This window comes from Periophthalmus magnuspinnatus, chromosome 19 (genome assembly GCF_009829125.3).
Source record: "Periophthalmus magnuspinnatus isolate fPerMag1 chromosome 19, fPerMag1.2.pri, whole genome shotgun sequence".
In the NCBI taxonomy this organism is placed as follows: domain Eukaryota; kingdom Metazoa; phylum Chordata; class Actinopteri; order Gobiiformes; family Gobiidae; genus Periophthalmus; species Periophthalmus magnuspinnatus.
In genome coordinates, this window is record NC_047144.1 from 16,152,541 (window position 1) to 16,171,652 (window position 19,112).

The following is a 19,112-nucleotide window of genomic DNA, read 5'->3' on the forward strand; positions in this document are numbered from 1 at the left end:
AACAGAAAGTAAATTGGAGCCATGGTGTCCAGCATGTCCATTTATATATACAGTCAATGGGCAGCGGTGAAAATGGCGGTTGATTGGCGCAATGACGTCTTTAATACAACTTCGATGAGTAAATGAGAAGGAAACTATAACATGATTAAAACCTCTGTAAAGTCCATTTTGGTCTGATTTAAACATGATCAGTTGTATTATATTGCTTCATGGGACATTTGTTGGTTTGGGGCTCAGAGATTGAAAAGTGACACTTGGATCGAATCTCTTGTTTGGACATGATGTTGATAACCATGAATAACCGTTTCCTCTCACAACAATCATAAAACAATCGTAAATATGTTAAAAATAATAAAATGGTTCCTCTTGCCTTGACGCTTACATTGCCAGTGGGGGTGGGAGACGTGCGCTCCTCTGACCCCTCGGCTCTGCTCGGCATCTTCAGACCTCCGTACTTCTTCCAGTACATCCAGCAGGACACACACAGACGACACTGCATGTTAGGAGGTCCCCATGAGTACCACTGCGCAGACTGCATCGCTGTAGGGAGGAGAGTTGAAATTACTGCTGGTTAGAAGTACAAGGGCTCCCCAGATCCCACATCTCATTAGTGTTTATCTCCCGTCTGTTCTGTCACCTCGAAATTAATTTACAATTCACTAAAGCGCTGACATTTTGGAGAACATGAGGGATAAAATGGCCGTGAGTGTTTAGAGACCTTAAGGTGACAATATGCTCGTCAGATCCACCGTCAGATCGGATCAGATTATCTAAAATGTTGAGCTGAAAATTACAAGGATGGACCAGAATACCAATTAAAGTTAGTTCAATTTGTGATTCTATACCACTTTCTAATAGAAAGTTAATACCACACATTGGAACATCTTATACCAAACTGAATTGTAATAGCAACAACACAGACTGTATAAAGAAGTGGAAGAAAGTGCCTAATTTGTCTGTTATAATGTTCATATCCTGATTTATGGACACAATAGTAAAATACAAACACTAGGATCATGTAGATCGGGTTAATATGAACATTTTAAGACCAAAATGACAAGTCTGACAGCAGCAGTTACAGAGAGAGGGGCCACAGTTTTTCAACAGAAAGTGAATTGGAGCCAGAGTCAATTGAGCCAGACGTGCACCCATGATCACTTCCTGTTTGGAACGTGGTGGCTAGCAGGTTAGCTATGTCCACTTATATATACAGTCTATGAGCAACGTCAACATTTCCATGGAAAGAAGCAGGAAGGGGCCCTCCCCCAGGCCAAATAAGAAGAATCAGGTTTGTGGAGATAAAAGCCTGATCGCAGTAAGGACTTAGGTTTTTCAGTGCAATAAAACAAAAAGAAAAAACATGCCTTTATCTTAGTACATACTTGGGCTTTAAAAATGTTATTTGTCATTTACAGTCCCATGACAAATTTCATAATAACGTAATTAACATACTACTACATAAATATACTGCTAATTTTATCTGCTAATAAATCATTAATCTACTTTATATATTAAGAAGGTTTAGAAGTTGTAATTCAAACTTTGGAATATAAAATGTCCATCTTCTGTCATATCACCCGCCCCCTACTGTTTTAAACGGGCATTTCAGGTCAAGTGCCTCTATAATATAAAAGTGTGTCCATGTTAAGTGCAGTGAAATTGCAAAGTACATCAAACACAGCAGGTCTACACGACAACAGCCTCAGCCCCTCCCTCCCCTGAGGGGCTGAGGAGTGAAGATTGACAGCTGTTGTCGTGGAAACATGGGTTGTGTCTCAAATGCTTTGGTCTGATCTGAGCATGTGCGCGGTAAGGCATCTAGGTCAAATGTGTTCAAATGTGTTCAAATGTTCATGTGTCCTCTGTGTGGTTAGTGTGTGGCTGAGTTTAAGTATACATAAATGGATACTTCGCTGTCATTCGCTGCAAAATTACCCATGATTCACTATGTTTATTCAGAAAAAGATGCATAGCCAAAGGAGCATGCATTTCTTTTGAAGAGATTTAACTTTAATTTCCGGACAAACACATGCATCGCCATTTTAAAGCTGAGGTACCGGATTTTCAAATGATGCCAGGAGAAGGTAGCTATTTAAATCAAACACTTTTCTAGTACTTACAGAGCTGCCAAATCTACTTCTTTATAGTGACTTCAGGCTTCTTTTTTGGGAAAGTCACTTGGCAACATTTAACAAATTGCTTATTTTTCAAACATGTTTTTGTGGGCCTGAGGTCGCTTGTTTTGGGATTTTTTTCAAAGACTTGGTTGCTTGTTGTTCTCTGAAAATCTGGCAACCATACTCAAACTCTTTCATTAGTCTGCACAAGCATTGACTCTTTGGCCACTAACACAGCTTTAGAGACGCTAATTTAGACAGTGTGGACCACAGCCAATCAGCTATCACCCCAAAGCGTCATATGAGTCACATGGCTCTTTCTCACACATTTGCAAAAGATAAAATGTTTGATAATTGGATGAAGCCGCTCATAATCTCTTGTGCTTTGATTGTGTTGCACTTACTATAAATAAACATAATAGTTTTGTTGTGTTGCACAGTAAATAAACAAAAATAAAACCGTTTTGTTGTGCTCCACTTGTAAATAAAATAAAACCATTTTGTTGTGTTGCACTTGTAAATAAATAAAATAAAACAGTTTTGTTGTGTTCCCCTTGTAAATAAATAAAATAAAGCAGTTTTGTAGTGTTGCACTGGTAAATAAATAAAATAGTTTTGTTGTATTGCACTTATAAATAAATAAACATTTTGTCATTACTTACTGTAACAGCTCTCACAGGCTCGCCCGCCCCCTGCCGTGTGGAAGGCTCCGGGTCCCGCTCCGTTCACCGTTGCCATTTTCCCGTTGGTCATGGAGATCTGATTTGGGTTCGGCTTGTTACTGTCACACAGGAGACAGAAAACATCTTTAGGGGAAACTGAACGCCACTATGATGCTATGAACCCCAGATGACCACCAGACGGGGTGATGCTGAAAACACTGAACATTCCCTACACATGATGACAAATTAGGCCTGGATCTGTAGAAAAGCAGTTAACACTTTAAAACACAATATTATACGTTTTGAAAGGCCTTAACCACAATGTGATGGTCTTGAGGTTATGGTGAGAAAATTACTTATATCTGAGGTAAAATTACTGCCTATGATAAATGGGCCAGTTCAGGGAAACGCCTGAGGATCAATAAAAATTGTTCTGAGCGCTACATTTGGCCCCTGAGCCATAGTTTGGACACCTCTGGTCTCTACCTTCTGATGGTTTCACACTATATTTTAAAGTCAAACATCTTCACATTTTGCTGAACAAATTACTCACTCTTTCCTGTTTACAGTTGAACAGCTCAGACATTATGTTATGTCATTTGAAACCCATTTAAACTTCCTCAGACATTATAAGAGAGAACTGCACTTACTATGTGGGGATATAGACCTGCTTCAGTTTACTCTCTGCCTCCGCCGCCTTCAGTCTCTTCTGCAACAAACAAACAAAAGTTCATTAAAGCAATACTTCAGACTGACAGGTGAAAACAGGCCAGACATCACCACAGAATATCAGAACAGAAAAGAGCACTTTCTCATAGTCAGAGCATTTCAAACAGAGTCAAAAATAGTCTGAAAAGATGTGAGCAATACTTTTAAAATATTTATATACACAACTATCATAATATACTGTCACCCTTCTGTGGTAGGAAACAAAGTCTGAGGGTGATTGTAACTCAAAGTTATAATAGAATTGTACTAGTAAAACTGTAAATTGTCACATTTTTACACAACAGAACACACTGGAAGAAGCAGGTATTGAACCAGTGACCTTCTGATCAGTGGGCAAATCTGCTTCCAAATGTATTGTAGATACAAAAATTGAGTGTTGACTAAGGCTGCAACCAACAGTTATTTGTGTAGTTAGTTGGCCTGTCAGGTTAATCACTATATATTATATGAAAGATTGAACTATCATTTTTAAAGGTTAATGTAATAAAATAAAGGTCCCCCAATAAATATTATTATTCAACCCTATAAAGTACAAATCTCGTCATAGAACAGAAAAATAACTAATTATAGACATAAGCTTACTACTGTTTCATTCTGCTGTTTATTTATTACAATCCATGTTTTGAAACATATTGTAGCTTTAGTATAATTTTTTTTAAATTGGTATTTCAACCTACTTGGCATTAATTTACTACTTGACATAATTCCACAACTTGGCATCAATTTATTTCAATATTCTCGTTTATCATCCATGTTTTCTTCAGCAAAATATGGCACTTCAAAATGTATTGTGTGTTGTTTCTGAGCAGTTAAATGTAGGGAGAGAAACTAAATCTCACTGTATTCAAAAGGACAAAGTCTGATTGTAAATAAACACGTATTGTACCTGTTGCACGTATCTGTCGGTCGTCTTCCACATGTAGTAGTACTCTATGATACTGGTCAGAGACTTCCAGGGCAGCTGCACACGACCAAATATGGACAAAGACACAAAACAGGAAGGAAGGAGGAGAGAAGGAGAGAACATTAGTCTGATAAATGCTTCACGTTTTTACAGATTTGGAATGAAAGCCTTATGTAAATGTATGAGAAAACCTGGCCCCAGCTTCACGATGTGATTCAGGGACATTGAATGAGATTACACTGAAAAAAGAGTTTTTAAAATAGGCCAACATCATTTAAATTAATTGGTTTAGACACTCAGTAAAATCTCTGCTCAAAATCAAGGTAATGGGCACAAAATGTGATGAGTTTTAGAGGAAAAAAAAGATGGATCAATTATTCAAAGCTTTTTATTCAAGTTTCATTTGAACTTTTGTTTTTTAATCTTCACTATCAAACTCATTTATGCAAAGAGGCAGTTTTCACCTGAGCCTTTGAGCTGTTTATTTACTTCACTTTAACTCATTTTATTTACTTCACTTTAACTCATTTTATTTTCACTGTATAAAATAAAAACTAACCTTCCACAACAATAATCAAACAAACTGCAGTCTTTGTGATTTTGCTTTGGTTGGTCTGTCACATCTCCAAAGCTCAAAATGCTCTGTCCCACCTTGTGACGTCATGAAGTGGTTTTCAAGTTAACAGCTACATTTTACCTTTTGTTCAGTAGAGATTGGCATTTCCATAGCTGAAATTATCCAAATGATTCTAGTGAAGGTGTATGGAGTTTAAAGACGCAATGGAGAGCTTCTTGTATTATCTCATAAGATCACAAGGTGGAACAGAGTGTTTTCTGTTTGAGAGAAGAGCTCAGCTCAAATCTGCAGGGTTTGTGAGTTAAACATGTGTGAATAAAACAAAACACAGACCCAGGTCCGTTTGTGATGAGAAAACAACATTAGAACAGAGATCAGAAAATAGTCTTACAGAGGACACACAGAGAACAATGTGTTGCTTAAAAAACTACAGGCTTTGAGGTTTTGCTTTAGTTGCTATTGGCTCAACAGCGCTCTCAACCTCACTGTTAGTGTCACTACTTCCTTTCCAGTTTCATCTCTGTGAGGTTTTTGCAGAGTCACGCTAAAATTAATACATATTTAAAGAGGAGGCAGTGGACATTGAGCTGTGGGTGGGTTAGGAGGTCAGAGGTCAGAGGTTACGGGGTCAGGGAGCTGTGGGTGGATGTCACTGACACGTTAAACACTACAAAAATAAAATACTTCACCAGAGACACTTCTGTGTTTAGAAAGAGACATGTTTGTGTCAATGCTAACGCTAATGCTAATTTTGAGGCGTAATAAATATTAAAACACTATCACAAACTGAATTATTCAACATATAAAAATAATTGCGTAGTCATTATTTTAATTTTTCATATTTTAAAAAAGTGTTAAACTGTTAGCTTTCAGACATAGTGAGCTAGCTAGCAAAGTGTACGCTTTCCTTCACCATCTCTATAATAAACACTTTACATTAAGCTGTTTTATTTAATTGGTTCTTAAATATTCTAAAAACTGCACCAATTCTAAAACTACTAAAACGGAGTCAGTGGCCATTTTAAAAGTCTGCCACACACGACAATAGGCTAGAGTGTGTTGCTATGGAAACGTGTTTACACTGAAGAAATTGACAGGTCGAAATTACAGCTGTCAAAGATAATGAGTCGAGACAGAGCGAAGACGATGACAAAGATGTGAGTCACCATAGTAAATAAACAACCACAAGCAGAGACGGGCCCATGCGGCATATACAAGGCGGTAACAGGGCTGTCGTAAAGTACGGTAAAGTACGGTTCTTAAGTAAAGTACAGCTACCTCAAATTTATACTTAAGTACATTTTACAGTGTATACTTTTTACTTGACAATATTTGAGAGCAGTATCTGTACTTCTACTCAATAGCATTTTTGAACAGGACTAAAAAGTGAAAGAATTTTTATTGTGATTTGAGACCTGCTGAAAAAACTGAATTTGTTTTCATAATTTGAGCAACAATAATATACAAATAAAAACAGCTTGGAAAAAACGGTTGATTGTTTCTGTTTAACAAAAAAATCTAAGTCACTACACATTTGAAGCTTTATAAGACTTCAAAATCTCCACCAAATACTTTTAAAGTACTTTTATACTTTTTACTCAAGTAGATTTTCTCATATGATACTTTTACTTGAGTATTTTTTGCTCCGTTATCTGTACTTTTACTTAACAAAACAGAGTACTTCTTCCATCTCTGCCAATAACCGATATTTGTCTATACTGATATTTTGCATTTTAATCCACAGTGAGACACACAGATTTACCTTAAGTTAAAGGCGCCTAACAAATAAAATGTATTATTATTTATTATTATTATAAAGTGAGGGTCACAAATGAACCTTTCACTTTTGTAAAATAACCAAATGGATTTATCTGGATATAAAATAATGTGTGACATGTTTATGATGCATACAGCCATAGAATGTTCTTCCAGTTTTACTCATTAATCTGTTGAAAAGGGAAACACAAAATGGGGAAGAGCAAAAAAATATTAGTATTGAATGTCAGATGGTGGAGTGTTTAGCACTCTAACCTCACAGCAAGAAGGTTCTGGGTTTGACTCCTTTTCTGTGAGAAGTTTGCATGTTTTACCTGTGTTTGGGTCCGTTCCCTCAATCAGGTCTGAACCGGGTCTGAACCAGGTCTGAATTAGGTCTGAACTTTGAGAGCCACTACTTTACCCAAGTCTCTAACTTCCTTTACACAAAAGTCTTTATAGCCTCATCTGCATTCACATGTTCACAGACCCCACCAGGCCCATAATGTATTTAAATGCAGTCAGCCATCTTTGCAGCAGCGATTCCAATCGTTAATATTCATGGGCACCTGCTGAACACGTCCACTGTCAGAATGTCTTTATTTGACTCCACAGCCCCCAAGAGCTAACCTAATGGCCCATCTGTTTCCATGGAGATAGAAGTTTATTACCATACTGTGGAACATTGTTGTTTTAATGCTCCTTTACTACGCAAAATTAACTCTTGTGAGCTTTAAATCATGTTGTAATGATATGACCTCCTCAAAAGCACACCTGGAGTTGTTTTGTTTCATTCAAACATGTGAGTAACACTTTACTATTAGTCTGTAACATCTCCAAAGCTCAAAATGCTCTGTTCCACCTTGTGATGTCATGAAATGGTTATTTTCAAGTTAGATTCTAGTGAAGGCGTATGAAGTTTAAAAAAACTGTGGAGCACTTCCTGTATGAACACATGACATCACAAGGTGGAGTAACGTGTTTTCAGTTTAAGAAAAGAACTCAGCTCAAATATGCAGGTTTGTGTGTTAAACATGTGTGAATGAAACAAAACACAACTCCAGGTCTGTTTGTGATGAGGATATATATATATATGATATATATATGATATATATATGATATATATATATGATAGATATATATCATATATATATATATATCATATATATATATATATCATATATATATATATATCATATATATATATATATCATATATATATATATATCATATATATATATATATATATATATATATATCATATATATATATATATCATATATATATATATATCATATATATATATATATCATATATATATATATATCATATATATATATATCATATATATATATATCATATATATATATATATATATCATATATATATATAATATATATATATATATCATATATATATATATATCATATATATATATATATATATATATATATATCATATATATATATATATATCATATATATATATATATATATATATATATATATATATATATATATATATATATATCATATATATATATATATATATATATATATATATATATATATATGTATATATATGTATATATATATATATAAAATCAAATTGACTGAATAATTTTACTTAGGAAAAAAGTATTGACACAGTCACTAAAAGCACAGTATTGGCCCTATGCAATAACGCTTTGCCTGAAATGTTCCGCAATAATCTCATCTGCAGAGAGACAAGCAGGTGACACCAGGTTGTCAACAGGTCAAATCTGTGGAGAGTCGACCCTGCTTACAGAAAAAATGCACATTTTTTTATGTAAATGTTTTGAGCAAGAAAACCCTTGTATAGGAGTCAATGTATTTTAATGCCATACTACAGAAGATTATAATAATACAATCTCCATGGAGATGAGCAGAAGATTGAACTCAACACCTTTAAGAAGGGAGGTTTAGGTATAGAGTTGCCAGAACAGAAAGTTAAATTACAGTAAAATGTATGCTTATTTGGTCCCAAAATGGATTCTTACAGAGGGAAAAGTCTTAATTGACACATTAGAGAAAATAAACACAACTCCAGGTATGTTTTCAAGGAGGTAATAACATTATAGCATGGATTAAAGAATCAATTCTGCGTAATATAGGAGAAGATTTGAGTTTAAAGTATAAAACTGCAGCACTGAAATGTCAGATTGCTGTAAAATTGCCAAGTGTTGGGACAAAAGCAGATGTTTTTGTCCCCCCACCAAAAATCTATGTGAGACGGTGGCCATTTTGAGACATTTTGAGCTGATCCAACTCAGGATAAAGGCTGTGATGGTTCTGACATATTTCCCTTCAGATTCTTTGTGTCTTGTTCGTCAAAATAAACAAAACATCGTGTTCTTTTGGTGCTTTTGTTCAGGTTTTGACAAAGACGTTATTGTGAGCCACCAGTCAGCAGCTTTGACTTCTGTATCAAAACAAAGACCTGTCTACATCTCTATCTTGCATCTAAACTCCAGGTATGATCAACTGGACCATAGACTGTGATTTTCAACATTAAATGATAGTACTTTGTTTTCTATTCCTATGTGGCCTTATATCTGTGTAATCCATCAGTGTCCAGTAGGTTCCATAGTGGTCCGTGTGTATACTAGTCTATGTGTCTTATACTTGTTCTGATACAGCTCAAGATCATACTAAAGATATTCAGGAAAGGTATATATATATATATTTTTAAATTTATAATTAGAATGACACAATTCACATAATTTCTGTTTCCTTTATCAGTTTGAGTTCTATTTCACATACACCATCAGTCAAAAGTTTGGAAACGCCCTCTTATTCAGGTCAGCTGACTTAAACAGGTCTTGGTGCAGCCTTTCTACCTATAAACTGGGACAAGGGGGCCTTTTTACTCTCACACACCTGGGATACTCTCCTTACCTCCACCAGTAGGAAGACAGCACCAAAACCTGTTTAAATCAGCTTACCGGACACATCACAGGAACATTGTGTGACCACTCTGAGGCGCTAGTGAGCAGTCCAAGCTGTCAGGTATGAAAAACTGGTTGGTTTGGAAAAATAATGGACTGAAGTGAATTCACCCAAGACCAGATGAACCTTACTAGCTGTCAGGTATGAAAAACTAAACCTTGGTCTGGAAAATAATCGATTGAAATGAATTCACGCAAGACCAGATGAACCTTATTGGACTATCTTTATGTAGTCAGACCCATACAATTCCCTCCTCCATACAGAGGCAGTAGGGCACGGCTCCATCCAAACACCACCATATAAAGAGGTGACAGTGACGGCTGGGGACCTTGGGGCTTTTGGACATTGATAAATTGGAGCCAAAAAAGAAGGTACAAAAATAAAAACAAGTCAAACTGAAGTGTTGTGCTGAATATAATGAGATGATACAACAAAACACCAGTCTAGTGAGATGTGGGTAAAACCAGTAAAGGCTCTGTCTAATACAAGTCTTCTGGGGATAGATAAAATATTGGTGCCAATGTCAGCATCGCTGATTTAGATTTTTTCCATATATTGTGCACTGGTCAGATGTGAAAAAATAAATAAAGCTAATAAACCCTGCCTTAGTGTCTGTGTGCCCATGTGTAATTCCCAGTTTGTCGTGAAAGCATCCTGTCTTTTGAAACATTTTAGTGAGTTAAAATAAAAACAGTAAAGTTAAAGAGGTGGCTGTTTATCGCTTTTCCACCTTCAAGGCACTTAAAGCACTTTACATCAAGGAACCACTCCCCATTCACACACACATTTATACACGCAGACACTGGGGTTGAGGTGGGTTAAGTGTCTTGCTCAAGTATTCATCTGTGGGAGCTGGAGTTGCACCGCCAACCTGTGGGTCAGTAGATCTTCTGACTGACAGTGGAACTTCTTATGTCGAGAAACTATGTCACCTATAGTTTAATACAGGGGTGCTCAGACTTTTTCAGTATGTGAGCTACTTTTAAAATGATCGTGTCTGAAAGATCTACCACCAAATACAAAAATGTTAAACATATATTTATTTGTAAATGTATTATGAATTCTTACATGTACAGTGCATTTTCATGTACCTTGCACAATGTCATGAGATAATACTGCACAACACAACTGAACTTCTTACATGTTCATAATGACTTGAATGATGATTACTGCACTGACTTGCACTGAATGGAATCAGTGAGGGATGCATAGTTCGGGCAGTAGCTTCTGACAGCCAGCCAGGAGTAAAATTGCATTTTTCATTTGAAAGCGATAACAAAGCTAATCATGATGATTACAGTTTTGTCTTTTTTATTGGCCATAAAAATCATGTTAAACGAAGTATCAGAATTTACTGCATTTTTTCACACAACTACTTCTATTTTACCCATCCATCCATATTTTTTCTTTTACGCATCAAATAAATGAGAGAAAATCCCCGCAGCCCCCGCGCTCTCATTCGTAACCTTCGAGGGACAACAGAGGCAGATTACAGTAATGATGGTAAAATATTTAGATAGCCCCGTGTGAGATGCCGTTTGAATTTACATGAGAGCACGACTGGGCACGGAGTTACGGTAATGGAAAGTCCACAACCACGCTCTATCGGCGACGATAGGATCCGACGCTATAGGGTTAAACTAACTCACGCTTGTTTATGCGTGTGCAGCGCCCATGATGTGACCTAGGGTCAGGTGTAATCTGACTGGTTGTCCTGTATATTAGTCATGTGACTGGATGGATGACGGGACGCGATCTACCCAAAATGCCTTCGCGATCGACTGGTAGATCGCGATCGACGTAATGAACACCCCTGGTTTAATACAACTTTACTTCAATTTTTGCCTTGCCTTAAAATTGATCAAAGTTGTAGTAATGTAAAGAAAACCAGATTGATTTTATACATAGATTATTTCAGTTTGTGGTATTTTAATATTCGTTATGCCTCAAAATTTGCATTAGTGTTAGCATTGAGACTCAAACACCGCCCTTTCTAAACAGAAGTTTTCACCTCACAGTCACCGTCCACCATTTTAGCTTTAAATATTTATTAATTTCTGCGTGACTCAGCAAAAGACAATTGGATAGGAAGTAGTGATGCCAATAGTGAGGTTGCCAGGTTGTCAGGAGCCAATAAGAAGCTTATTTAATGCCCCTCCAAAAGAATTTAGCTGCAAGATATATAACAAGTGAACTGACATCACAATTTGAATGAATGGTATTAGCAAATTGCAAAGTCTGCAACTATTTAATGTACTTTCCTCTTCAAATTATCCTGTCTCATTTATAAAACCTGCCCAATTCTGTAGTTAAGACCTCTATATACACATTCCAAAATGGCTTAGTATGGTTTAAAATGGCTTGTATTAGTTTACCAGTTCTTTCTCAATTGTTGAAATAGAACTTGAACAGAATTTTACCTGTTCTATTCTAATTTAAATCACAAAAAAATCTTATCACAGCCGCATCTCAAACAAAAAAAAAAACAAACAACAAACAACATTTTGCCAAAATCGCTCAAGCCTAAAATAAACCATATTACCAAACCACAGTATTAAACAAGACTGCAATGATACAGATAGTGGACTCAAATATCGGCGCCAGTACTGAAACTTTAGCTAGATAGGGTACTGGTTCCTTGATATCCGTTAAGTCAATATCCTGGTTGGGCCTTTAATTTGATGTAAAACCATTTATAGGCTGGTTTTGGCCAAGAACATCTCAGAAATTTTGGACTTTTATTCATACAAAGCTGTTCAGTAGTGATGTGAAGACAAGTGGATCTCTTGTGTTATAGACACAGACTGTATAAAGACACGGACTAAGTGAGTGTGTTGTCACCGACAGCGTTCGACTCCAGTCCAAAGAAGCTCATTGAGGCTAGTGGTTATAGTGGAATTCCGACTGCGAGCATTATAGCAACCAAAGAGCCAATCCAGAGCCATTCTCTTGAAGGTAAAGTCTCTTAGCAATGCTGTCAATCAAACCTGTTTTAACAGGAGCGACCTTGTTCAAAGAAGGCATCTGATTCATCTGTTATTAATGCTCATATCTTGATTTACAGACAAAGTACCAAAATAAAAATATCAGGATCATGTAGAGCGGGTTAATACGAACATTTAAGACCAAAATGACGAGTCTGACAGCAGCAGTTACAGAGAGAGGGGCCACAGTTTTTCAATAGAAAGTGAATTGGAGCCCGAGTCTGTGGAGCTAGAAGTGGTCCCATGGTCACTTCTTATTTCAAATGCACCGGCTAGCAGTTTAGCTATGTCCATACAGTCTATGGTTACAAATGACTGTTTTAAGGAAATAAGTGCCATTTCAGTCAGTGCAATATCAGCCAATATCGTGGATCAGCAAATACTTAAAGCCAAAGTATTGATATCGGTATCTGCACCAAAACTGAAAAAGCCGGACTGGTGCATCTCCAGTACTAAACTTGCTCATTACCCATAGAACATACTCATATATTTACTGTTTAGTTCTACTTACAAAGTCTTGTCGGATGTCGTTGAAGTCCTTGCCGTACTTTTCCAGCGCCTCTTCAAACATGGCGGCCTCCGAAGCGCTCCACTCCTCCATCTCATCTCGACAGAGGACCGGACCCCCCGCGGGCACCAGGACGCTTAGGGCACTCGAAAGGTCGTAGTTATGGCGATGAAGAGTGTCCATCGCATGAAACTACACAGAGGAAATGGTAGGGATGAGACAGTAAACAGTAACATCGTTGATCTCATGAAAACAGTAGACACTTATCATTTGTGGGACATTTATATAATCGTGCGAATAGCCAACAAAGATAATCCCCATTATTTCACCAAAATGTGCAGAAAAAAATACTTCCTCGTGATGATTTCTTGTTGTTTTCTCTTATAACAAAGTACAGTGCTATATATCCTCTCAGTCTTTAACACAGTGTAAGAACAGACTGAAACCCCACCTCTTCTCCCTGGCATTTAATACTAACTACACAGGATACCTTAGCGTTTTAATGTTCTTTTGCTATATATCGTGTAATCTATATATAATTCTTTTCCATTGACTTTTATCTGAAGCACATTGGTCAGCTCATGTTGTTTTAAATGTGCTATATTCAACTCAAGTTTATTTCTGTAACAGAAAGCCCATCAGCCCGTTTAAATATGGCAACTTGTCAGCAACTTTAATAATTAGCGTGATATAATCGTTAATCGCAATCGTTTTGGCCAAGATAATTGTGACACCAATGCCTAGGAAATGGCTAGGATAGTTTTTGAAATGATAAACCGCTTCTGGGTTAAGACTTTAATCAAATAAATTGTCCGTAAAAGTGTGTGGTTTGGAGCAGAGTTCAGACTTGGAAGAATACATTTGACTTTTTTGGGTTACGTTTAAATGTCTGCCTTTTCCCATTTATGAAATCAGTATAAAAGCCAATATTTGTAAAGAAAAAAAAACAACACACAGATATACAAAAATAGATAAAATCATATTTGTTAAAAAGTATAAATCATAAGTTCTTTGCCATATCAAGTAATTTAACCAATCACAGTGAAGTATGAACTCTCAGAAGTAGTAAATGGCTTCAACAGAATATAAAGCCACAAAATGTGTAAAAATTGTCAGACATTTTGAATCCTGGTCTAAAATTATGACTCAAGATCAAGACCAAAAGCGTAAATAGTTTAGATAAATTATGTAATATGTTAAAAGAAATAAATGGCGTCTTACCAGTGTGATGTCTCTAGAGGCTGCTGCTGCGCTCATGTGTAAACTGGGCTGTCTGACTGAGCTGCTGCAGTCTAGAGCGCGAGCAAATGTCCCCACCGCCCTGGAACACAAGAAACAGAAGAAAACATTTTAAAATACTACAAGAACAATACAAGTATCCCAAGCATTTCAAAATGGCTGTGTAATCCCTCAGTCATCCAGGTCTGATCCACAGTAAGAAAGTTCAAATCTGTCAACTGGACAAAAGGTTGCAGGAGTGAAGATGTTTGGCTGGGAAAAACATTAATACTACAAATAATAATACAAGTATTCCATGCATTTGGGCACACCTCTCAACAGATCTGATCTGTAACTCAACCTGGTGATGGAGCCTTCATCAAAAAAGTTACACAGTACACCTTTAAATCGGTTCCTTTTAAAATGAGAACTCTGATTTTTCTGAATGAAAATGAATGCATTTCCTCCACCTTTTGCATAATGGACAAGGGACAATGCGAAGAATCTGTTAATAAGATATGCCAATTTATGCAAATGTATTCAAAAATATATGCGCTTTTAATAATCCAGCCAGGAACATTGCAAACTTGATGTGTGTACATTTGAATCACATTTAATAATAAGTAGATTCATGCTGCTTTTTGATAACCTTGAGTTTCTGAAGAGCAGAGGTCGGGTCATAGGAGCAGAGCAAAAGGTTTCTGACAAAGTGAAAAATCATATGTCCCACTCAGAAAATGGAGGGGGAAAATTTGCATAAGTTCCAAGTAAAAATAAGGCTTCAGCAAGATTAATCGTCATTGAATCAAAAAACGCAATTAGCAAATCGTAAAGGCTGCAATTTTTGAAGTGTCCTATGCCCTCCCTGTCTGCATGGGGTCTTATTCCACATAAAAACTGATAACTCTGTAGTTTAGATCTGTACATATTCTGTCAGATGCCCTCCCCTTGTATCTCAGATGTCCTCCCTGCGTGTGTCAGATGCCATCCTCATGTCATCATGGGATCCTATTCTGCATACAAACTGCAACCCTGTAATTTATATCTGTAAAAACATGTTCTGAAATGTGATTCTTGTATTAGTTTGTCTGTTCAGGTTTATTTTTTATTTTTGTCACGTTCAAATGTGAACTGTTACCAGAATCCTTGTATTACAACATAAATCACATATATACTCCTAATGCTTGTAAGAAAAATTGCCATTAGTAGCTGTGTTTCTGCTGTACCAAAATTTTAGCTTTATAATGATAATTCCAGTAGAACTAACGTGGAAAAAATGTTTGATAAAATATTGTTCCTTATATGGAATAATAAACATTTTTAAGCCTAGTCGTGCAATTTACAAATTCAACTTTTTTCTTTCTGTCCAAATATATCTAGAAACATGAACTATAAATGTGACTATAATTACATTTAAAGGGGTCGTTCCATTTTTTTTTAAGGCAACTGTAATCGTTTTTCCCATCTAATTATAAAGCATATTTATCGCCTGAGAACCAGGAAGTTTCAAACTAAATCTAGAAACATGGAGTACAAATGTGATGATTACATTTAGAGACCGTACCCATTTCTTTTAGGTAATAGTAACATTTGTTTTGCCCCAGTGTAGATATAACGTAAAAGCTGTGCTCATGATCAAACTGAGAACACTGTGTACTGTCTGCATTCAATTACAAAACATACTTATCACCCACGAACCAGTAAGTAAAGATGGTACACTGTTAGCATGCTGGCAGTTGTTGTTAGCTGCATTATTGTAAGTCTAGAGTTGTATAGTAATATTAAAAATGAGTTGGATACTGACCGTGCCACCACCAGGAATTGGTCGATCTGTTTGTTGGTGAGGGGGCACTCGGGGTCCCATAGTTTTTCTTCGAGTTTAGACTGGTCCCTCTCATCCTCCTCACCTGAAGACATAAAAAAATAATACAGACATAAAAATATTAACGGGCATTATTAATCAAGATTAGAGATGGACTAATATGTTTTTTTTTCTATACCAATTAAGAGTCCATAGCAACCAATGGCTGATAATGTCAGCCGATATTTCTGGGCAGATATGTACGTCAGATTTGGACAATTTTCCCTAAAAATATATGATTTGAAATGACTAACATGAATATTGTCTATACTTTAAACTCCGTACACCTTCACTAGAACCATTAGGATAATTTCAGCCCTGGAATTGCCAATCTCGGTAAAAGGTAGCAATAAATTGGAAACTACCACTTCATGACATCATAAGGTGGAACAGAGCATTTGGAGCTTTGGAGATATAGACAGACTAATAATAAAGTGTGACTCAAACATGTGTGAATGAAACAAAACACAACTCCAGGTCTGTTTTTGAGGAGGTAACAACATTAGAACATGGCTTAAATCTCACAATAGTCAGTTTTGTGTAATATAGGATCTTTAAGATTTGTAACTTTTCTGGGGGGAAGTCACCCGCTCGTCACCATAGAGATGAATGTTCCACAGTATGGTATTAGACTCACACATTAAGCCTATTTTTCAGTGCAGTGGGCAAAAAGAAATAATGCCATACCATGGAAAATTTAAGGGACTCCAGAAAGGTAATCCATGTCTGATAGTTTTGGAAGAGAAAACAATGTTACAAGCTTCATCTAAAATACTTAAATGGAGGTAGTAAGATAAGGAACTATTTCACCATCTCCGACTGAGCTGTACGATTGGAAAGGGAAAAAAAACAAACATCTAAACGCATTTTTAAGTACTGGAATTTTGATTAGATTTGCGGTTTATAATAGAATTCTGTTCAACGTTCATATATCAAATGCATTAAGAATTGACAAAAATAAACAAATATGAACTGACACACATATAGGGGGCTTATGACACACGGAGAGCGCATCTGACATGTAAAGGAGGGCATCTGACACGTAAAGGAGGGCATCTGACACGTAAAGGAGGGCATCTGACACGTAAAGGAGGGCATCTGACACGTGCACATTTCGGTATTTGTGCAAATCTTAAATACAGGGTTAGCAGTGTTTATGCAGAATAAAGGTGGATATTTTGCTCAAGTTTCATTCTGATTGTGATGAATCCTGCAGCTCTACTCTCAAAATATTACAGGTGTGTTTTCCCAAATAAGCCCATTTATTTTATTTTTGACAGAAGCATTTACAAACATGTGAATAATAGTTTGGCTCAGTCTCATCTCCAGTTTTTCAGGTAAATCCAGAATCGTTCTGTTTCTGTCACATTCACTTCTTTGCTCATCTGTTTCTTTGAGCAACATCACAATGATTTATCTCCACTGTCTCTGTGTTGACGCTTTCAAACTGATCATCAATCTTCTACCAGACCAATGAACTAATGTCACTACAACAGGTCCAAACCAGAGTTTAAACCAGGGTGCAAACCAGGGTCCCAGTTATAGACTGTATAAAGAAGTGGACGAAGTGAGTGTGACATCACCTACACCGTTCGGCTCCAGTCAAATGAAGCTCATTGAGGCTAGAGCAGTTATAGGGGTCAATTTGGAGCAGACTTCCATGTTTAGAATTCCGACAGCGAGTATCATAGCAACCAAAGAACCAATCCAAAGCCACTTCCTGGCGGCACAGCTGGTTTAGTATGGAGCAACATTGTCAATCAAACCTGTTACTAACTCTAGCAGGAGTGACCTTGGGGAAAGAAAGTCCGATTTGTCTGATATTAATGTTCATATCTTGATTTACAGACACAAGAGCAAAATAAACCCAGGATCATGTAGAGCGGGTTAATACGAACATTTTAAGACCAAAATGACGAGTCTGACAGCAGCAGTTACTGAAAGAGGAGCCACACTTTTTCAATAGAACGTGAATTGGAGCCACAGCGTGCCCATGATCACTTCCTATTTGGAACACAGCGACTAGCAGGTTAACTATGTCCATTTTTATACATCTATGGTCTAAATCAGGGTCCAACCAGGAGTCAAAACAAGTAATTTTGTCATTTTAGTGTGCTAATGTATATCAGATAAAATGTCCCTGACCTGTGGGGTGCCCCAGGGGTCAATCCTGGGACCCCTGCTGTTCAATCTCTACATGCTGCCGTTAGGCCAGTTAATACGCAGCAATAATGTGTCTTACCACAACTATGCAGATGACACTCAGATCTATGTCTCACTGCAGCAGGTGAATATGGACCAGTGGATTCACTGCCACTGCAGCCAGCAGATCAGTGTGTGGATGCAAAACAACTTTCTTCTGCTAAACTCAGACAAGACTGAAGTCATCATCTTTGGCCCACAGAAACACAGAGAAAGTGTCAGCAGTCACCTCCAGTCTCTCTCTCTAAAACCTTCAAATCAGGCTAGAAATCTAGGGGTAATAATGGACTCAGACTTGAACTTTAACAGCCACATCAAATCAATAACATCTGCAGCTTTTTACCACCTAAAAAACATTGCAAAAATCAAAGGTTTACTGTCAAAACCAGACTTAGAGAGACTTATCCATGCATTTGTCTCCAGTAGGTTAGACTACTGTAACGGCCTGTTCACTGGCCTCTCCAAACGAGCCTTAACACAGCTGCAGTACATCCAGAACGCTGCTGCTCGGGTCCTGACTAGAACCAGGAAGTACGAGCACATAAGTCCTGTGCTCAAGTCTCTGCACTGGCTTCCTGTAGCTCAAAGAATAGACTTTAAAGCAGCTCTGCTTGTGTACAAGTCTC

The 19,112-nt window shown here is 36.9% G+C and overlaps 1 protein-coding gene across 2 annotated transcripts in view; it reads right to left on the reverse strand.

Annotated features, from left to right (window-relative positions):
- The window catches only part of mta3 (metastasis associated 1 family, member 3), a 68,469-nt gene that overhangs the window by 27,943 nt on the left and 21,414 nt on the right, over positions 1-19,112 (reverse strand). Inside the window, exons 7-13 of one of the 2 annotated variants that reach the window (XM_033984731.2) lie at positions 16,228-16,330; positions 14,427-14,526; positions 13,209-13,397; positions 4,395-4,469; positions 3,430-3,488; positions 2,780-2,898; positions 383-540 (exon numbers count right to left, since the gene is read on the reverse strand). In XM_033984731.2, the coding sequence (XP_033840622.1) occupies positions 383-540; positions 2,780-2,898; positions 3,430-3,488; positions 4,395-4,469; positions 13,209-13,397; positions 14,427-14,526; positions 16,228-16,330 (803 nt within the window). Of the gene's footprint in view, positions 1-370; positions 541-2,779; positions 2,899-3,429; positions 3,489-4,394; positions 4,470-13,208; positions 13,398-14,426; positions 14,527-16,227; positions 16,331-19,112 lie in introns of both variants that reach the window. The other variant, XM_033984730.2, reaches the window with a different exon arrangement.